Here is a 22,818-nt window from a genome sequence, read left to right as displayed (position 1 = left end):
TTTCTTTGACCAGAATCTAGGTACTCACAGTTGACTCTTAACATTCAGTGTGATGGTAACTAAATTGGACTTGTTTGAGAGAACTTGCCCCAGGACATTTGTGCTTATCCTTTCTTGTCTTCCCAGATAGCTGTCTGCTTATAAGACCTACATCCTTACTTCATTCTTGTCATCTCCTTAGAGACCTTCTTCCCTGGTTGCTTTTTCTAAATTAAACTATCTCATCATTTTACTCTCATACCTTGTCTTTTTTCTAATGGTATCCATCAATGCCTGAATTTTTAATATTTTTTATATAAAATTTATATTTAAGGGGTGTCTCAGTGACTCATTCAGTTAAGTGTCTGACTTCAGCTCAGGTCATGATCTTGTGGTTCACGAATTTGAGCCCTGCATCAAGCTAGGTGCTGAGCTAGGTGCTGACAGCTCAGAGCCTGGAGGCTGCTTTGGATTCTGCATCTCTCTCTCTCTCTCTCTCTCTCTCTGCCCCTCCTTTGCTCGCACTCTGTCTCTCTCTCTCTCTCAAAAATAAATAATCATTTGAAAACTTCTTATTTAACATCCTTTAAAAAATCAAATTTATACTTAAAAAATATATTTATTTGTTTATCATTTTTCTCTCCTGTGGTAATTTAAATTCTATGATTGCAGGGACATGTTATTTTTCCAGAATAGTATCTAATAACTCATAGGAGAGGTTTAAAAATATTGGTTGAATTAATTTGTTAAATGAATGATCATCTAGGATTTGTATCTTAGCACAAATTCTCAGAAGAGAATTACTAAGTCAGAGAGCATGAACATTTTAAAGGCTTTTGATACATATTCTAAATAGCCCTCCAAAAAGATTATATATCAGTTGATACTTTAATGAAATTTTATATTTTTATATGAAGTGAAAGGAAAATACTGAAATAAAAAGCCACAAAATTTTACCTTTTCTGATTTCTAAAATTTGAGTATATTCTGTATAAAATAAGGAAGCAGTACTAAATTCTAGAGTATTGTCTGCCTCTAAAATCTACTTCTTTCCTCAAGTAATACTGAATATATACAAATGTTTTAATGTCATGTAACTGATGGTTTGATCGAATTTCACTTTGTGTCCTATTCCAGTGATTATCTTGGAGGAATGTATTATTAAATATTTAAAGTTTTATTTCCCTCAAAATATTCAAAGTTGAAAAAAACTGAGCCTGGGTGGCTCAGTCGGTTAAGTGACCGACTCTTGATTTTAGCCCAGGTCATGATCTCATGGTTCATGAGTTCACGCTCTTCATCAGACTCCTTGCTGTCACAGTGTGAAGTCTGTTTGGGATTCTCTCTGTCTCCCTCTCTCTGTACCCCTCCCTTGCACACACTGTCTCTCTAAGATAAATAAATAGACTTTTAAAAATTAAAAAAAAACAACTTTTAAATATGTTTTATGAGACTCAAGAGTTTATCCAATCCTTCATCCCCAAACTCCTTTAATTAATACAACTTTTTAGTGTTTCATATGCTCACATTAACTCTTGTTACTGTAGCTTCCTACACTGAAACTGACAGTTGTAATGATGGCCTTTCTACTAGTAGATCCTGAAAGGAAAGGTCATTCTTCTTACAAAAATTTTAGAGAATGAACACTTAGAAAAAATTCCTCTGACAGAACAGTCAGCTACAAGTGGGCAAAATACAGATCATTCCAGCCCTTGGGACTTATTAGAACAAACAGTTCAAGTCAGTAGGTAATAACAAGGAATTTTTCTTAAAAGTTAGATCTACTGTTGGTGAGTGTTTAAATTGCTATAAAGTATTTGAACAGCAATTTTGGAATTTCTGTAAAAATTTTTGACCCAGCAATTTATCTTGCAGATTATATAGGTATTTTTGTTTTTGGATTATATAGGTTTTTAAAACACTGTATAACAAATTACCACAAATTTAGCTGTTTGAAACAACTTATTTATTTATTTATTTATTTTTATTATTTTTTAATTATTTAATTATTTATTTATTTATTTTTAAAGTTTACGTGTTTATTTTGAGAGAGCATGGGGGAGGGGCAGAGAGAGGGACAGAGAGAATCCCAAGCAGGCTCCACACAATCAGTGCAGGGCCCAAACCTTGAACCGTGAGATCATGACTGGAGCCAAAACCAACTTAATCAACTGAGCCACCCAGTTGCCCCAAGCTTATTTATTTTTAAATATTTATTTTGAGAGAGAGAGAGAGAGCACACATGCACATGTTTGCACACCACTCAAGTGGGGAAGGGACCGAGAGAGAGGGAGAGAAAATCCCAAGCTCTGTACTGTCAGCACAGAGCCTGATGCGAGGCTTCATGTGAGATCACGATCTGAGCCTAAACCAAGAGTTGGACACTTATCCAACCAAGCCACCCAGGCCCTCTTGAGAGAGAGAGATAATTCAAATATCAATAAGGGACTGCTTAAATAAGTGATAATATATTTTTAAGAATGGAATACTAGGCAGCTGTTGAAAGAGCAAGGTGGGTCTAGATGTACTCCTTTGTAAATTAAAAATATATAATATGGAGGGGTGCACACACACACACACACACACACACGGGGAATATATATAGAGAGAGAGTGAGCAGAGGAAATTGGTAGCAGTGATTATCTGTGGGGATTTGACTCAGCAGGACTTGTATTTTTGATTTGGTATTTTCCTGTGGTTGCTGCTGGATGGAGTTGTCCTTCATCACCACCGTGTACTACTACTATAAGAAATTTTTTACCTGGTAACTTCAAAATCACTTGGATGGGTCCCAAGCATATAAGAGGCTTTTTAAAGACCCCAGATAATTGTCCTCCATGCAGCTGGCTTAGCACACCTGTTCCAGAGGCTTGGAAAATTTCTGCTATTTGTCATTTGAGAACCACTTCACCAAATAGTTGAAAAATTGAAGCTATTTTGCATTATTTTTCTAGGCCAAATATGGGGATATTACTCCTTACACTTCTCTTTCTTTACCTGGGAAAATTAAATAATGCGTATCAAGCAGTTGACAAAGCCCCTGGAATGATTAGTGTTTAGCAATAGATATGTAATAAGAAAGCTGCCTCTGGATGCCTCTGTTCTGAATTAAGGTTCAGGTTTTTTTAGGCAACATTTTATCCAATTCTTTCTCTGTTTTATCAGAGTTCTTTTTTTTTTTTTTTTTTTTTTTNTGTAATAAGAAAGCTGCCTCTGGATGCCTCTGTTCTGAATTAAGGTTCAGGTTTTTTTAGGCAACATTTTATCCAATTCTTTCTCTGTTTTATCAGTTTTTTTTTTTTTTTTTTTTTTTTTTGACTAGTATAAATTGGTTCAGACTATTTTTAGAAGATGGAACAATAGGTTTGGGGAACATTTTAAGTGTTCTCATTTTTCACAGAATTTCTTATCTTAAGTTTTTATTTGCTTTTCACATGCTTTAAACTAGGTTTCTTTTCTTCTCTTGCCTACAGAGATACTCCTGTTTCATTCTAATGCTGCAGCTGAAACGTGAATAAATCTTGGAACAAGTACACAAATATAATTTCAAATTTTGTTCTTATAGGCAAGGAGCATGTGTGCTGCTTGTTTTCACTGATAAGCTGATCTCGTAAAGGGTCACCATGGCTTTTAGAATCAGTACCTTATAATTACTGCTAAGTGATGCTTAGTTCCAGATTGTGCAGCTGCAGTCCTGAGAATATTTCTAAGGGAGTTAGAGTATTTTCTAAGGGTGAAGTTGTTCTTTTCTTACATCAATTCTTTAAAAAAAATTTTTTTAATGTTTATTTATTTTTGAGAGAGAGAGAGACACACACACACACACACACACAGAGTGCGAGCAGGGAAGGGGCAGAGAGCGAGGGAGACACAGAATCTGAAGCAGGCTTCAGGCTCTGAGCTTTCAGCACAGAGCCCAACCTGAGGGCTTGAACCCATGAACCACAAGAGCATGACCTTAGCTGCATTCAGAGGGTTAACTGATTGAGCCACCCAGGCACCCCTCTTACATCAGTTTTTAAATTGCTTTATATTGCAGGGGTCTTTAAATATTCCTCTCAGGGCACCTGGGTGGCTCAGTCATTTGAGTGACTGACCTTTGATTTCACCTCGGTTCATAATTTCAGTTCCTGGGATCGAGCCCCACATGGGGCTCTGCACTGGTAGCATGGAGTTTGCTTGGGATTCTCCTCTCCCTCCCCGCCCCTCTCCTGCTTGCGCTCTCTCTCAAAATAAATAAATGAACATTTACAAAAAATAGGGGTGCCTGGGTGGCTCAGTCAGTTAAGTATCTGACTCTTGATTTTGGCTCAGGCCATGATCTTGGGGTTAGTGAGTTCAAGCCCAGCATCAGGCTCTGTGCTGACAGTGAGAGCCTGCTTTGAATTCTCTCTACCTTTCTCTCTGTCCCTCCCCCACGTGTGGTGTCCGTTAAAAATAAAATAAACATTAAAGAGAAAACAGTATTGTTATGACAGTTTGTCTTTTGGACAGTTTTTTTTAAAAAAATAAATATTGTTTGTCATTAGTTACAGTATTATTTTTCATAGTAAGAGATGGGTATGGTTAGATTGTGGTAATTACAAAGCTCTCCATATAAAGATGTCCTCCAAAATATTTTAAGTATAAAAAGCAAGTGCAAAGCAGTGTACATATGCTTCCATTTACGTAAAAAACAAAAGGATGTTGAAAAGAATAAATGTACACATTTCCCTTCCCCCACTTGTATGCGTGTCCATGGTCTCTCATAAAAAAATGAATAAACTTAAAAAATTTTTTAAAGAAAATAACATTTTGTAAACTATTTTGGTCATGTGTTAATACAGCATTAACTTCTTTTTGCTTAATTTGATTCATCTCCTGGGTTTTTAAAAAAACACTGTTAGATTTTTTATTTTAATTCCAGTATAGTTAACATGCAGCATTATATTAATTTCAGGTGTAAAATATAGTGATTCAGCAGTTCTGTACATTACTCAGTACTCATCATGATAAGTGTACTCTTTTTGTAAAAAATTTTTTAATGTTTATTTATTTTGGGGAGAGAAAGAGAGACAGAGACACAGCACGAGCAGGGGAGGGGATTGAGAGAGGGAAACACAGAATCTGAAGCAGGTTCTGGGCTCTGAGCTGTCAACATACAGCCCAACGTGGGGCTTGAACCTATGAGCAGTGAGATTATAACCTGAGCAGAAGTCAGATGCCCATCCAACTGAGCCACTCAGATGCCCCGATAAGTGTAGTTTTAATAGTCTTATCTATTTCACCTATCCCCCTATCCGCCTCCACTCTGGAAACATCAGTTTGTTCTTTATAGTTAAGAGTCTTTTTCTTGGTTTGTTTCTTTCTCTGTCTCTCTTTTTTTCCCCCCTTGTTTTGTTTCTTAAATTCCATATGAGTTAAATCATACGATATTTGTCTTTCTCTGACTAACTTATTTTACTTAACATTATACTCTCTAGCTCCATCCATGTCATTGCAAATGGCAAGATTTCATTATTTTTATGGCTGAATGATATTTCATTGTATGTATGTGTGTGTGTGTATTACATCTTTATCCATTCATCTTTTGATGGATGCTTGGGCTGCTTCCATTATTTGGCTATTGTAAATAGTGTTGCAATAAACATAAGAGTGAATATATCCTTTCAAATTAGTGTTTTTGTATTCTTTCGGTAAATACCCAGTAGTGCGATTACTGAATCATAGGGTAGTTCAATTTTTAATTTTTTGAGGAACCTCCATACTGGTTTCCACAGATGGCTGTACCAGTTTGCATTCCCACCGTCAGTGCGCAAGGGTTGCTTTTTCTCCACATCCTCACCAACACTTGTTTCTTCTGTAGCCTCCTGTTTTAATGTACAAAATAGAATTAAGACACTGTATTTCTTGCCATCTTTCTCCAGACTTGGTATCCTTTTGGAAGTAGGCTAAGAAATTCTTTTGAGTCATTCATAGAAGTTTATCCAAAGAAGACCTACAGATGGCCAACAGACACATAGAAAGATGTTTAGCATCAGTACTCATCATGGGAAAATCAAAACCACAATGAGCTATATCACCTCACACTAGTCAGAATGGCTAGGATCAAAAAGACAAGAAATAACAAGTGTTGGCAAAGATAGGGAGAAAGGGGAACCCTTGGATACTGTTGATGGGAGTGTAAATTGGTGCAGCCAGTATGGAAAACACTATAGAGTTTCCTTAAAAAATTAAAAAAAGAAGTACCATATGATCCAGTAATTCCATCACTTAGGTATTTAGGCAAAGAAAACAAAAATACTAATTTGAAAGATAAATGCACCTTTATGTTTATTGCAGCATTATTTACTGTAGTCAAGATATGGAAGCAACCCAATTGTCCCTTGATAGATAAATATGATAAATATATGAAGAAGACACACACACACACACACACACACACACACAGGAATATTACTCAGCCGTAATAAAGAATGAAATCCTGTCATTTGTGGTAACATAGATGGACCTAGAGGATATTATATTAAGTGAAATGAATCAGAGAATCAGACAGAGAAAGACAAATACCATATGATTTCACTTATATGTGGAACCTGAAAAACAAAGCAAAACCAGAAACCAACTCATAAATATCATCAATACATAGAACAAATATGGTTGCCAGAGGGGAAATATGGGAGAATGGACCAAATGTGTTAAGGTGATTAAGAGATACAAACTTCCATTTAGAAAATAAATAAGTCACAAGGATGAAAGGTATAGCATAGAGCATATAGTCAATAATATTATAATAACTAGGAGCACCTGGTCGCTCAGTTGGTTAGGGGTCTGACTCCAGCTTAGGTCATGATCTCACAGTTCGTGGGTTCGAGCCCCTCATTGGGCTCTGTGTTGACAGCTCAGAGTCTGGAGCCTGCTTTGGGTTCTGTATCTCCCTCTCTCTCTGTCCCTCCCCTGCTCGTCCTCTGTCTGTCTGTCTCTCTAGAATAAATAAATATTAAAAAATAATAATAATACTGTAATAACTGTATGATGAAGATGGTAACTACTCTTACCATGGCGAGCATCACATATTGTATAGAATTTTTGAATACCATGTCGTACATCTGAAACTAATATGACATTGCATGTCAGCTATACTTCAGTTAAAAAGAATTCCCATCTATATGCAAGCTTAAGATTCTTACAGAGGAATTTCTTTTTTTTTTTTTAAGTTTATTTATTTATTTTATGAAAGAGAGAAAGAGAGAGCATGCATGCTTATGGTAGTGGGGGGAGGGGCAGAGAGAGGAAAGGGAGAATCCCAAGCAGGCTTTGTGCTGTCAGTGCAGAGTCCAGTGCGGGGCTTGATCCCACAAACTATGAGATCATGACCAGAGCTGAAATCAAGAGTCAGTCACTCAACTGACTGAGCTATGCAGGTGCCCCCTTAGAGGAGAATTTCTTATTGACATTGACAACAGAGAGAGCTCTAGCTACAAGGATTTTCAGGAGAAAAAATCAATCACTGCCTACATGAAAGAATTTTTTTGTTTGTTTAATTTTTTTTCTCATAGACTTTATGGCCAATGTGAATCTACTTTCATAATAGCCAAAATTTAAGTGTTCAAATAAAAAGAATATAAGGATATAGTTGTAAGGAGATGTAAAGATGCCTAAGATCTGGCTCTTATTAACTCGGCTGTCATAATAGAGTTAGCATATGTTGTGAAAAAGATGACCTTAACTGCTGTCATGGTAATAGAGAATGCTCTGAAAGTTTTTAAAGGAGCCCACAAACTCCCTTAATGTCCTCAAATCTTGGCAAGATAGAGAAAATCTTCACATTCAGGGATACAAAGCTTTATAACCTCAAATATGGTCCCGTGGTTTATACCTTCCCTTTAGGAATGTCTCTCTAGATGTGTCTGGATACCAACCATGCATTAAACTCTGGCCCAACTCTAGACCATCACCCTTCACTTTATTCTCCAAAACCTTGCCACGACCAGGCTCTGATACTTGAACACAGGAAGGAAATACACAAAAAATTATCAACTGCATAGTCTAACTCACTTGCTGTAGCTTTGACCTCTAGGTCCTGTAGGCTCTGTCTCATCTTCACAGAATCTTGGAAGAGAAGGAGCTTGGTTCTGTAGAGCTGCCTGCATGACCTCTGTCCTTCTCTACCAACATGCACTTCCAAGCATGGCTTGACTCTGAAATCCAAGGCTGAGAAGAAGAAAATATTCCTTTTCTTTTTAAACTAAAGCCATCTTTCAGTTTCCCACCTGTTAGTTCATGATGGATTCTTTCTAGATAATTGTGGAGACCCTACCCTCTGCCCACTGGAGTATTTTGGCCCCAACACAATAACCACATCAAAATACAGTTCATTAAGATGAGCATTTTTACATAAAATAGAATCAAGACAAAATTTGCTTAAAGACCTTAAATATCATGAGCAAAGATTACTGATATTTTATTGATTACTCTTTTTTTTTAATTTAATGTTTATTTTGGGGGGAGAGAGAGAGAGAATGGGGGAGAGGCTGAGAGAGGGAGACACAGAATCCAAAACAGGTTCCAGACTCCCGAGGCAGGGCTTGAACTTGGGAATGGCAAGATCATGAGCTAGGCCAAAGTCAGACACCCAACTGACTGAGCCACCCAGGCATTTATCTACTTAGGAGGATACAGCCCAGGAAGGGGGCAGGGCCAGTCATCCCTTTTCAGTGGAGTAGTCCTCATAGGAGTGGGTAAGCAGTCTGAAGGTTTTCTGACTTTCACCTCCTTCCCCTTCCCCAGCCCCCTCCAAGTCACAGTTCAGGTACAGGGAAACAACATCCACATTGTGCAGAGAAGGGAGCCACCGTGGATTAGAAGCCTTATATAGCACAATTGCCAGTATCTCCCATAGAAGCTTTATTGGTATAGATTCCAGGGTCCCACAGGGACATACCTTGAGTCATCCCACTCAGAAGTCCAAAGCTATAGCTTCCCACCAGGTAATTGAGTGACTTTTTTATCATAAGCAATGTTGCCTAATAACACAGCTGACATTCACCTTATCAAGTTTCCAGGGCAAAAGAGATAGAAAGTTAATCCAAGGTCACACTTGTCTTTAGAGGAGATTTTGTTTACCTTTTATCCACAACTTCTCAAGAATATTTTTATAAAGATGACTGTGGTTTCAAATTTGCCTGAAATAAATGGCTTTGATGTAGCTTCATAATTTTCTGTCCTATATTGATAAATTTTAGCTTTTCTTCCTTTGATTGTTTTTCCTTTTTTGATAGGTCGAATCAAATATTCTGAACAGGTATATGATGCGTGTATGGAGACATTTGACTGTCTTCCTCTTGCTGCCCTCTTAAACCAGCAGTTCCTGTGTGTACACGGAGGGATGTCACCTGAAATTACTAGTTTAGATGACATCAGGAAAGTAAGTAATCTTTCATTAGTTTCGTGGAGTATATATATTCTTAGTTTAGGTTTGGTTTTTGTTTGTTTGCAGTCAGCTAATATGCCTCCTCTATCTCAAAAATTTTAAATACTGATAATCAAAAGTAAAAAAAATAGAAATCATCTATAATGTCATTACTGGGAGATAACTACTGTTAACATTTTGCTATATGTCTTCAGGAATTTTCTGTAAATTTTAATGAAATCTGTACTTTTGCCAAGTAGAAACATAACATATTTTGAGTACAGCCCTGAGACTTCAAATAAATTGTGTAGCAGTACAAAAGGAAGGACATCAGGGTTCTAATCCCTCTCCTGCAGTTAATTGTGTAGCCATGACCAAATCCCTTAACTCTTAGTCACATTTTCTTCTCTGGGAAGTAAGGAAGTTAGAATGGATGGTCTGAGGACTTCTAGCTCTGAAATTTCTTGACTTTGACATTTTAAATGATCGAGTTTAGATTGCTGTACTTGTGTGAGTTGGTGATTATTATTTTCACAACTTCTAAAAAGATGATCGATCCTGTTTCATTTCTGTTGTCTACATTACCATCTTCTTTTCTCTACCTTTGTATTCTTTTACCTGTCTGTGTAGGTACTGAAATTATCGATTTTTCTATTTCTTTTTTTTTTTTTTTTTAACAGATGTAAACTATTTATTGAATATTTGCCACCAAATATTGTTAAATACATTATCTTGCAGCATATCGCTTTCAAGTTAAAATGTCAAACAAACACCAATATTTACAATTCTTTTAAGGAATGTTATATAATGACACATTAAGGCGTAAATTCTTTTGGCTTATAATTCTTAAAAGAATGATAATAGCAAAAGTGATGCAAAATCTTCAGTGTGAGATTATGATTAAGCTACATTTTACAAAAATATGGTGTAAGATGGCAATAATCCCATTCAACATCCTGGATTAGATCCCTTCAGGAGGGACTGATAATTTATACAGTCAAACTTTAAAATTTACAGATAAAGGCAGTTCAATACTGCCACTGAGAAGTACATCTTTTAACATATACAACTTTCAGGCCACAGTTTTGAAGGTCTGAAGTATCAAGTTGGTTTGATGAATTAGTCGGTTGGCACTTATGAACACATTTATTGCCTTGCCATCTTTAAAATAGGTTTTCAGAGTATCACTGAAACTTTTGGAGTATTTTACAAATTCTTTCTTTTGGTGTTCAAGTGCCCTGCAGTTCTGGTGTTGGTACTTCTTGAAGACATTATTCACTGTATCAAGAAGTTCTTTTATTGCACTAGCTATATCCTTGATTGTCTGAAAAATATGGAACGCTTCACGAATTTGCGTGTCATCCTTGCGCAGGGGCCATGCTAATCTTCTCTGTATCGTTCCAATTTTAGTATATGTGCTGCCGAAGCGAGCACCGATTTTTCTATTTCTAAAACTTTTCTCTGAATTACAGTTACTGTCCTCAGGGTAAGAGGGTGTGCCTAGATCTCTGCCGCCTTACTGTCTTTAAAGTAACCAGAATTTCTCTTTTACATTGTAAGTCTTGAGGTTTGCAATTCTGAACCAATTGTATTAAGAAAATGCTCTCCTTTCGCTTTAGTAGAAGTCCTCAGCTCCTTTAGTTACTCCTTTTGTCTTGGTTTTTATGTTACTAACCAAAGCAGCAGTGACTAAAGGCTTAAATTAATAACTTACATTGAAATGCCTCCACTTCATAGAATGGAAAGGATGAAAGTCCTTTACAAAATAAAACTGGAAATCTCTGTTGGAATGAGGTAAACAATGAACAGAACCGTTCTAAAACATTTCCTACTCTGATGGTAACCTTAGCTTACCTAGGCAGTTGAAATAAACTTTCCATAGTCTTTCTCAATAATAGTATATCTCTATAGTGGTTGATTTCACATTCAAATTAAATGAGTACTGCTTTTAAGATTAGGATGTAAAGGAGTCCTTTTCTTAGATAACAGGGATATTTATAAAAATTTATTTAAAAACAAAAATAAAAATTGTATATCCAAATTTGTTAAATGTTCATTTTCTTCCTAAAGGAACAGTTCTTGAAGGGGCTTGCAGCCTTTTCTCTGAAGACATTCAGAGGTTTTGGCTTTTGACACATACCAGTTTCCAAAAGGTCTTTTGCTTTCATGATTTTTCTTCTTTTGGCTCTTGTGTGTCTTCTAGTTAGACAGGTTTAAAGAACCTCCTGCCTTTGGGCCAGTGTGTGACCTGCTTTGGTCTGATCCCTCAGAGGATTATGGCAGTGAGAAGACCTTGGAGCACTATACCCACAACACTGTCCGAGGGTGCTCTTATTTTTACAGGTAAGCTAGTGCTCAAAGTTTTGTTTTTTATATCTTTTTAAAAGAATTTTTTTTAAACATTTATTTATTTTAGAGAAAGAGACAGACAGGCAGAGTGGGGGCGGTGGGGAGACACAGAATCTGAAGCAGTCTCCAGGCTCCATGCTGTCATCACAGAGCCCGATGTGGGGCTTGAATTCAAAATCCTTGAGATCATGACCTGAGCCAAAGTCGAACACTTAACCAACTGAGCCACCCAGGCGCCCCAGTTTTTTATATCTTAATTGTGCTCTCATATAAGAGTACCCTCATGACACCTAAGTGTAATATACCGAACATGATCAAACAGAGTGTCTTGCAGGGCTTAAATGTTATTTTTAGACTCTGAATGATCTTGATTATTTGTTCCCAAACATCATCTATAAGCTTTCTTAAAAATAAAGGTTTGTTGACTCTTCCCCCAGAGATTCTGATTGAGTAGAGCTGAGACAGGAAAATCCTGTTATTTTTTAAAAGCTCTCTAACTTTTGGAACCACTGCTATAGGCAAAGATATAAAAAGAACAGGACATTGTGAACTAAGCCCAGGACATTTCCTGGAAGTTGACTGTTGTCTTAAATCTCACATGTGAGCTTTTATTGTGTTCTGCTATTCAAAAATAGGAAGATAGAGGGAGGTTTGAAGTCTAAATATTTTCAGTTCCAATATTTTACGGTGACAAGTAATGCATGTATGTAGTCCCCTTAAAAAAAATCTGTTAAGTGCCTAAGATAATACATTCATGAATTGAAAACTACATACAAAAAGTAAAGAGCCTCAAAATTGCCATAGTTTTAACATTCTTCTAAGCAACCTTGTCTTATTCCTTTATGAATCATTTAAATTTTACTTCTCTTGGGGCGTATAGGTGGCTCAGTTGGTTAAGTGTCCAGCTTCAGGTCATGATCTCGTGGTGTTTGAGTTCCACATGGCTTCCAGCTCAGAGCCTGGAGCCTGCTTTGAATTCTGTGTCTCCCTTTCTCTCTACCCCTCCCCCACCCATGCTCTGTCTCTTTCTCTCTCTTTCTCTCTTTCTCAAAAATAAATAAACATTAAATTTTTTTAACTTTTCTTTATATTGCTTAAAATAAATAGCATAGTTTCTTTTTTATTGTTTGTACAATATAAACCGGTACAATATCTTTGGAAATCAGCTTGACAGTATCTCTCAATTATAAATGCCTGGGGCCTTTGAACCAGAAATTCTACTTATAAAATGTAATCCTATAGCTATAAGTCAATCCTCGTTATTTATGAATTCTGAGCTGTAAATTTGCCTACTTACAGAGAATTATTTATAACCACAAAGTCACCACTCACAGAACTTTTGTGGCCATTCACAGACATGCACACATGCAGAGTGATGCAAAATTCAAGTCACCCCATGTGTGTTCCTAACTGAGGCTAACAAGGAGCTGCTCTGCCTTCTTGTTTCAACTTTCATACCGTAAGACTATCATTATACCATTCTTTCTGTGATCCATTTAGTGCAACAATTCTCACATTCTTTGTTGGCAATTTTGCTGTGTAAAATGGCCTCCAAGCATAGTGCTTAAGTGCTATCTAGCTTTTCTACGTATAAGAAGGCTGTGATGTGCCTTACAGAGAAAATACATGTAGGTTATATAAACCTAATTCAGAAAGGATTTGTGACATTGTTGTCCATGAGTTCCATGTTAATGCATCAACAGTATGTATTACTTAAGATGTCCTTCCACAGAAACACACATAAAACAAGGTTATATATTGATTGGTTAATGAATATGTGACCAGAGGCTCACAGGACCCTAACTATGTATTTTCTGTAGAAGCAGTGGTTCAATTTTGGCCAATCCAGTTTTTGCAACAACTTCATAGAACATAGTTACTGCAAATAACAAGAATCAATTATGTAAATGTGCAAATGTGTAAAATGTATGTACAGCTGACCCTTGAACAAGATGCATTTGAACTATGCAGGTCCACTTATACACGGATTTTTTTTTAAGTTTATTTATTTATTTTAAGAGAGAGAGGATGGACAAGGGACAGAGAAAAAGGGAGAATCCCAAGCAGGCTCTACGTTCCCACCTAGAGATCATGAGAGCCACGAGCTCATGACCTGAGCTGAAATTAGGTGTCAGACACTTAACTGACTGGGCCACCCAGGCACTCCTACATGGATTTTTAAATATAAATATAATATAGCACTATAAATGTATTTTTTCTTCCTTATGATATTCCTAACAACATTTTCTTTTCTCTAGCTTATTTCAGCATAAGAATACAGTATATGATACCTACAACATACAAAATATCTGTCAGTTGACTGTTGTGGGTAATGTTTCTGGTCAACAGGCCAGAAGTTAAGTTTTTGGGGAGTCAAAAGTTATATACACCAGGGATGTCTGGCTGGCTCAGTCCGTAGAGCCTGCGACTCTTGATCTCATGGTTGTGAGTTTAGGCCCCACATTGGGCATGGTGCCTACTTAAAAAGAGGTATACATGTGAAAAAAAGTTATACAGTTACTCAGCTATAAAAGTTACACAGGTTTTTGACTGTGTGAGAAGGCAGCACTCCCAGCATTATTCAGGGGTCAGTTCAAGGTTATTCAGTGCTGTATTATTATTATTTTTGAATGCTTATTTATTTATTTTGAGAGAGAAAGCATGAGTGGAGGAGGGACAGAGAGAGAGAGAATCTCAAGCAAGCTCCATCCCACGAATCTTGACGCTTAAGCCAGACGCTTAACCAACTGAGCTACCCAGGTGCCCCTCACTGCTGTATTATTTATGATAAAAGATTTAAAACAATCTAGATGTTCAATAGAAGACTAGTTAAATACCTTGTGGTATATTCAGTCAATGGAATGTGCCAGACTACACAATGAAGCTATTTTTAAAAAAGAAAAAAGAAAAAAAAAAACAACCTTTGTATACTGATATAAAATACTGGCATACCTCATTTTATTGCACTTTGCTGTATTGCGCTTCGTAGGTACTGAGATTTTTTACACATTGAAGGTGGGGGCAGTCCTGTGTTGGGCACGTCTCTTGGTGTTATTTTTCTCTTTTTTTTTTTCTTGGTGTTATTTTTCCAAAAGCATTTGCTCACTTCATGTCCCTGTGTGTCACATTTTGGTAATTCTCCCTATATTTCAAACTTTTTTTATTGTTATTTTATTTGTTATGGTGATCTGTGATCAGTGATTAAAGCCACTGAAATCTGAGATTGTGTATAATGTTATTATACACTCAATAGACTACAGTATAATGTAAACATTATTATGCACTGGGAAACCAGAAAATTCACTTGACTCGCTTTATTTTGGTATTTGCTTTGTTGTGGTGGTGTGGAACAGAACAAACAATATCTCCAAGGTATGCCTACAGGCATATCTTTTAAAGGGAACTCACAGAAACTAGGAATGTTGGTTGCATCTAGGGTAGCTAGAAGCTGACATAGGAAGAAGGAAGGCCTAGCTGACTAAGTGATCTTGGGGTCAAGAGTCTGAGCCCCATGTTGGGTGTAGAGATTACTAAAAAGAAATAAATAAACTTAAAAAAAGAGAGAAGGGGAGCATTTCATTTTATAACCATTTGTATCTTTCAGTTTTATACCATGTGAATGTAAAATCTATTTTAAAAGTTAATATTTTCTAATGAGCATAATAACAAAGATTTAAACATAAAATAAATAATTGGGGCGCCTGATTGGCTCAGTTGTTTAAGCATCCGACTCTTGGTCTCAGCTCATGACTCTTGCTCATGATCTCATGGTTCATGGGTTCAAGCCTCACACTGGGCTCCGCACTGCCAGTGCTGAGCCTGCTTGGGATTCTGTCTCTCCCTCTCTCTCTGCCCCTCCCCTGCTAGTGCTCTCTCTCAGTCTCTCTCAAAATAAATAAATAAATAATTTTTTTAAAAATTTTTTTTTAATGTTTTATTTATTTNTTAATGACATACAATATGTAATATATACAAAGGAACATGTGGAATATATGTAATTGTGAAACATGATAATAAAATTACTCCCCATGAATACACCAGTCTTCTTAAGAATGGGAGCATATACCTAGTACAGATGCTCCTGTGTGGAATCTGAACTTTTTTAAAAAAATGCTTTATTTATTTCTAGGAGAGAGAGAGAGAGACAGCGTGAGCAGGGGAGGGTCAGAGAGAGAGGGAGTCACAGACTGAAACAGGTTCCAGGCTCTGAGCTGTCAGTCAGCACAGAGCCCGACGCGGGGCTCGAACCCACTAACCGCTAGATCATGACCTAAGCGAAAGTCAGACGCTTAACCGACTAAGCCACCCAGGCGCCCCAATAAATAAATAAATAATTAACAATTGGATAATTCCAGGATAATTTGGTATTTTCCAGTTCTTCCTATCAGAAAGATAGGAAGTGTAGAAAGATAGAAAGATACTGAAAGAAAATGTAGAAAGGTAACAATTCTGAAAGAAAATGTTAGGAGCAAATGTAAATATCAGACCTTTCATTAGAATATGGTTGGGTGTAATATTTCCATTTACTCCTGAAATATTCCTGCATAATATTAATTTGGCATAGATATTACCTATGAAGCTGTAAGTAGATTCTTTAACTTTTCAAACAGTTTGACAATTTGAAAATTGTATGTTCAGTTTTTAGCAACTAATATCTTTCTCTCTCTTTCACTCACACCAAACACACACACACACACACACACACACAGAGTCTGTCTCTCTCTCTCCTTCTCTCTCTCTCTCCCTGGTACTTTTTTTTTGTATCAAGACACGAAGAACAGTTTTGGTGTTGTATTATTATTATTATGGATTAAGACAAAAACAGTTAAAAGATAGGGGAACTCTTTTTATGCCCTAAGGTTATCTGTTATCTGTATATTTGATCTGGAATGAGTTATATTCATGAAGTGGAAAAACAGTGATGATTGCTAAGCCATAAATACAAGTTCAGTGGTGGAGCACCTGGGTGGCTCAGTCAGTTAAGCATCCAAGTTCAGCTCAGGTTCCTGAGGTTCGTGGGTTTGAGCCCTGCATTGGGCTCTGTGCTGACAGCTCAGAGCCTGGAGCCTGTTTTGGATTCTGTGTCTCCCTCTGTCTCTGCTCCTCCCCTACTTGCTCTCTCTCTCTCCAATAAATAAATAAACAAACAAACATTGGTAAAAGTCCAGTGATATGTCAAAAACCTGTAGTTTTGAAACAAATTCAACTAACGTCATCTTGACTTTTCCCCTTCCCCCTATTAAAAAACAATTGTTTAAAACGTTCTGAATTATTATATTTTCTAATTTTCTTTTCCAGTTACCCTGCAGTTTGTGAATTCTTGCAGAACAATAATTTGTTATCAATAATCAGAGCCCATGAAGCCCAAGATGCTGGGTAAGTTAGATTTACACTATACCAAATATCACTGCGGGGTTTTTGCCTTTAGTATTAAGACAGACAGACTATTATTTCTCTTCCAGGTATCGAATGTACAGGAAGAGCCAAACAACAGGCTTTCCATCACTCATAACAATTTTCTCTGCCCCCAATTACCTAGATGTCTATAACAATAAAGGTAAAGGAGTCCAGCGATATTTGAGTTTGAATTTGTGAGTAAACGTGAGAGCTCTAGTTTAATCATGTGTGTGTGTAGTTTTAAAATATATACATTTTAAATAAAAAGAAAAGAGGTCTTAGTTGAAACAAAGGCCAAAAAGTGTACAATTTAGGCTACTGCTTGGTTTTCATTTCATAAGGAATATTGAGCTCTATAAATAAATAATAGGTCTGATTTGTATTCGTGAATCAAAATATAAGATGAATAAATTACTTTGGGTTCAAGTCAAAATAGTCACCATAAATTATTAGTTTTGGTGAATTTATTTGTAACAGTACCTCAATAAAATGTTACTGTTTGGTGTTTTAATGTGAATTATTAAGCTATTTTTGGTTTTCTTCAGGAATGGTACAGGCAGAGTGAATACCATAGAAAATTAAGAAGGATCATTTTAGTCCAATCCCTGCCAGAAACTAATAGTGTGACTTTAGGTCTGTCATGTAATTTTTCTAAACCCCTATTTCCCATACAAAAAAAAAGAGGATTAAATATACATATGCCTTCATCCAGAAATTCTCATTCTAAAACTTTATCCTATTGACATTTTTTTTTAAGTATGCCCAGTGTGGCGGGGCCTTGAACTCATGACCTTGAGATCAAGAGTCACATGCTCTACTGACTGAGCCAGCCAGGTGCCCTGAAATCTTTTTTTTTTTTAATTTTTAAATTAAATTAACTTTTAATTTTTAATTAAAATTAATTAAATTAATTTTTAAATTGTAAGCTTTGTATCAGGGCAGACTTCCTCTGTAATGTCCTCTGTGACACCCTCTGTAACTATTTTGTTGTTTATGAAGTATGGCTATAAAATAATAGGACTTTAATACAAACATGCCAGAGCGTATATACCCAGGTGAGTATTGTCCCTTCACAGTAGTTACCTTGGGAAGCTACACGCTTATTCCAACAATGCTGCCACTGCTCAAAACGTTTTTGGAACTCCTCTTTTGGCATTGCCTTCAGAGTCTGCGACACATTCTTTTGATTATCCTCAGTGATGGGAAACCTTCGTCCTTTGAGGGTGGATTTGATTTTTGGAACAGCCAAAAGTTATTCGGAGTCAAGACTGGTGAATAAGGTGAGTGATCAAGCTAGATGATACCATGTGGGTTCAGAAACAAGGTATGATTATAGGGTAATGAGACTGGTTTTTCTTGTGTTGCTTATAAAATGGGTCTGGAGGCAATTCCACAAGAGGAGTTCCAAAAGAGTTTTGAGTAATGGCAGTATCTTTGGATTAAACACACGGTAAGGCAGCAAGGTGTATTGGAAAGGGCACTGATAAGCTAAGAGTCAGAAAATCTAGTCTAGCCCTGCTTCACTTATCAATCCACGGTAAACATGACACTTAATTTCACATTTAACAAGATACTTAACTTCTCTGAGCCTCAGTGAATCTTTAAAATACCTGCCATATAGAGTTGTTGAAGATAAGTTGGAATAATAAAAATAAATATTAAAAAGCATCCGTGAACCTCTACATTGCTATAATACTATAACATTTTACAGTTGTTGTGCCTTGTATGACTACGTCAAAGGACCACACTCATCTCATATATAAGGTCTGGTGTGTTTGTAGTTGGTGGTTTCTTAAGTCTCATTACTTTATAGTCATACCTTGTATATGCAGGTGGGGAGTCAGGTTTAAAAGCGGTCCACAGTATACTCACTACGTAACCTGAGCCTGTGTAAAGGGAAACTATGGAATGGCACATCTCATTCCATCTGATTTGAATCCTTCATCTCAGTGTGTCCTTCAGTGGCTTCCGATTCATTTTTAAAAACACTTCTCTGGCTTAAGTTCTCTCCCAGCTGCATAGTTCTTTACATCTTGTCATTCTTTTCTGAGTCTTAGCTATCTTAGCTATCTAGCCACAACACTCAGCTTCTCCCTAACTCTGTTGTTTCTTATTTCCTTCTTCCTAATATGCTCAATATGTTAGAGACTTAGTTTTGTTCTGGTTTCTTCCATTATGAATGTTATGTGTTGCTTGTGTTGGTAACTTCTTCAAGGACACTTAGTGGCTATAGTCCTCATGTTTATGATGAAGACTGTCCCTTCTCCCTTTTTAAACCTCACTGGTAAGAGTGTCTCTTGACTGCATGGTGGATTTATCAGTGTGCATAACTGAAACATGCCACCCAAAACAGCAGTCACTTTCCTGGCTCACTGAACATCAGCTCATTTTTGGCCCATTTAACCTGGTATTGATCTTGATTATTCCTTTAGCAAACTTTTAAAGTCACAGTCCAGTTTACTGGAATATTCCTTTTACTTTGACATAATGGTAACTTTATCTTGAAACATTCTTATTTTCCTTGGTTGTTTCTCACACTTTTTTCTTAGGAAAAAAAAAAAGTGGCATCTGAACCAATGTCTGCTGGTACCTAATTACTCCCCACAGAAATACCTCTTTTCTTGAAAGACAAGACCTCTTGTCTTGCAAGACAATTCTCTCCCCCTTTTCTTCTTCTCTTTCTTCATCTGTTGCTTTTCTTTCTTGCATATTGGTACCAACAAGTAATTCTTAGTTCCAGCGATTATATGAAAGATCCTTAAGTAGTGATTTTTAAAGATTTCTATTCCTATTTTTTTTGTTTCCACTGGGAACATACCCAAAAGCAATTTTTTTCCTTTCATTTATAATTTTGCACTGTAAAGACCCACCTCTCACCTCTTTTTTTCTGTGTAGATTGAAGGAATTGTTGAATAAAATATATATGCATAATAAAATACATGTACATGAAAACATTGTATCCAGTGTTGGGTTTCTAAGAGCAAACAATCTTCCTTTCATGTATTTTCTTTATAATCCATGGCATACATTTTAGACATCCAGTAACTTAAATTTTAAGCACACCAGGCAATCATTTAATAAGCAAAGAAACAGGAATCAGGAAATGACCTGTATCTCATTTCTGGAGTACTTCATACCCGATTATATTTATGATCACAATAAGAGTAAAGAGAATAATGCCAAACAACATCACAGTGCTTGTGTTCATGGTGAAGCCCCGGAAATTGGATTTTAAAACTTAAAAAATATAAAGAAAATCAGTTTGGTACCAAAGTATGTGTACAAATACATGAACTGGTTAATTTAAACATTTATACAGTACTAGCAGTATACTGTGCTATAAGGAGAGATGGCTATTTTTTAATCCTCTAAATATATGTAGATTATTTAATTTACTTTTGAGCCTTGTAAATTGCTCGAAGTTCACTATCTGTATCCCCCACTATGAATTGATAATTGCTATGCTATAAACTCCCAGAGTTTATAAAATCTTGGCTCTGGATAATAACTAGCAAAATAGGCTGTGTTCATTTAATGAAAAATACTTGCCTTCAAAAGAGAGCTGTAATTGTAACCATTTGGCCTATAAATGGAAATTATGACAACATTTTTCTAATGTGGAACCTGAGATTTCTATAGATGGTTACTGTGCAGTGACCCTTTAAAGTTTCAGAGCTCAGTTTCTTTTGTACTTTTATTATATGAGATCTTCAGGTAACTTTGTTCCTTGGGGTAATTCTTAAAAGAATGCAGTGTATAAAAAGCTTTAAGATTTTCCATCTGCTCTTAAATACCGAATCCTGAACTTACAAATGGAGAGTAAGTTCCTGAGTTCTATTTAGTAGGTATGCAGCTGTATGAAACATGCCAGTTGCCATGTTATGTTCCTCTGTGCCAGATTTTCTTGCTTTTTCCTTTTTAGCTGCTGTGTTAAAATATGAAAACAATGTCATGAATATCAGGCAGTTTAACTGTTCTCCACACCCCTACTGGCTTCCAAACTTTATGGACGTTTTCACGTGGTCTTTGCCTTTTGTTGGGGAAAAAGGTAAGGAACTAAAGCATCTGGACCATAATTTGTCTTCATTAGTGATGGAGTACACTTTTGTATTTGCATGAGTCCCCCGATGGTTCAGAAATGTTTTTCTTAAAGTTTTTAGAAGTATTTTCAAATTTTCTTTGTTTTCTACAAAGGTTTTTAAATGGTACTTAGTTTTTAAATTGAAGTTCTAGTCGATTATGCTCTTCTTATTGTAAGTATCAACTTAAAATAGCTCTCCTACTATGATCAAGATGTTAAAATAACATAAGTCACTACACCATTCTCTCAGGGATTTCTTCAGTGATAAAGACATTTAAAAAGGAAATATTGTCCTTAGAATTTTATTTGTGCACCTATACAAATAAGCTACGCAAATATAAAACAAGTCTGTTGGACGTAGAGATGGTGACTTAATATCTTTGTAAAATGGGAAGAAATCATTTCATGTACGTATCAGTGAGGAAAGGTCTCTGGACAGCAGTCTCATGAAATCAAGTAATTAATGCAATAGAATCTTCAAGACTGGACTTTTATTGAAGCAAGTAATTTCCCCAAATTCTGTATAAACCAGAAGGTCTAAATTTAATGCTACTCTTTACAAATACTCTTAATGGCATAATGACTAGTCATTTTGTCTATGTTTATTTAACATGTATGTTTTCTTTAACATGTATGTTTAGACAGCCACATCATTGTAGAGAAAGTACCTTAATAATTGTATAAATATTGGGTTATTTTGTCTTCTCGTATAGTCACAGAGATGCTGGTTAACGTTCTCAACATATGCTCTGATGATGAATTGATTTCTGAAGATGAACTTGAAGGTAAACTTGCCTTTTTCTCATTTGAACTAGAAATGAAGAAGTTTTGGTTTTGGTTTTAGTTTGTTTTGAATAATTTTCTTTGTCTTACTAAAAAAGAATTATGTTCATTCCAGAAAAATGAAATTTGAAAAATACAGGAAACCATAAGTAAACAAAAAAGTTACTTATAATCCTGCCATCTCATAGATATCTGCTGTTTACATCTTGATGTAATATTGTGTTATCTTTTATCTTGGCATATATTTTCCCCGTTTTTTTCTTTTTAACAAAAATGAGGTCATATAATAGTATCACAAACATTTACAGTGTTTTAAAAAATGTTTATCGTGAGAAAGAGGGTGCGTGCGCGAGCAGGGGAGGGACAGAGAGGGGGAGGGAGAGAATCCTAAGCAGGCTTTGCACTGTACATGCAGAGCACAGTGTGGGGCTCGAACTCAACAAAACATGAGATCACGACCTGAGCTAAAATCAAGAGTCAAAACGCATAACTGACTGAGCCACCTAGGTGCCGCTACAGTTTTTTGTTGTTTTGTTTTTTTTACATTTTTTAAAGTAGTTTATTCATTTTTGAGACAGAGAGAGACAGAGCATGAGTGGGGGAGAGTCAGAGAGAGAGGGAGACACAGAATCCAAAATAGGCTCCAGACTCTGAGCTGTCAACACAGAGCCTGATGTGGGGCTCGAACCCATGAACCATGAGATCTGACCTGAGCCGTAGTCAGATGCTTAACTGACTGAGCCACTCAGGCACCACCCCCCCACAGTTTTTTTTATAGACTGATTTTTTATTTTATTTTATTTTTATTTATTTCTAGGAGAGAGAGAGAGAGAGAGAG

At 36.3% G+C, this 22,818-nt stretch overlaps 1 protein-coding gene and 1 non-coding gene across 3 annotated transcripts in view; one reads left to right on the top strand and one right to left on the bottom strand.

Moving 5' to 3' along the window:
* The window catches only part of PPP3CC (protein phosphatase 3 catalytic subunit gamma), a 99,378-nt gene that overhangs the window by 53,422 nt on the left and 23,138 nt on the right, over window positions 1–22,818 (top strand). For both annotated transcript variants that reach the window (XM_039243814.1, XM_039243813.1), the window contains exons 5-10: window positions 9,240–9,385; window positions 11,574–11,713; window positions 17,018–17,095; window positions 17,182–17,276; window positions 21,039–21,164; window positions 21,911–21,982. In XM_039243814.1, coding sequence (XP_039099745.1) covers window positions 9,240–9,385; window positions 11,574–11,713; window positions 17,018–17,095; window positions 17,182–17,276; window positions 21,039–21,164; window positions 21,911–21,982 — 657 coding nt within the window. The remainder of the gene's footprint in view (window positions 1–9,239; window positions 9,386–11,573; window positions 11,714–17,017; window positions 17,096–17,181; window positions 17,277–21,038; window positions 21,165–21,910; window positions 21,983–22,818) is intronic.
* On the bottom strand, window positions 10,698–10,804 carry LOC120239500. The gene has a single exon (XR_005530442.1). It is a non-coding gene; the product is annotated as a U6 spliceosomal RNA (small nuclear RNA).

Source organism: Hyaena hyaena, unplaced genomic scaffold (assembly GCF_003009895.1).
Source record: "Hyaena hyaena isolate Hyena2069 unplaced genomic scaffold, ASM300989v1 scaffold_230, whole genome shotgun sequence".
Taxonomy (NCBI): domain Eukaryota; kingdom Metazoa; phylum Chordata; class Mammalia; order Carnivora; family Hyaenidae; genus Hyaena; species Hyaena hyaena.
Note: the sequence above shows the minus strand (reverse complement) of the source record. Positions and strands in the feature narration are given on the sequence as shown.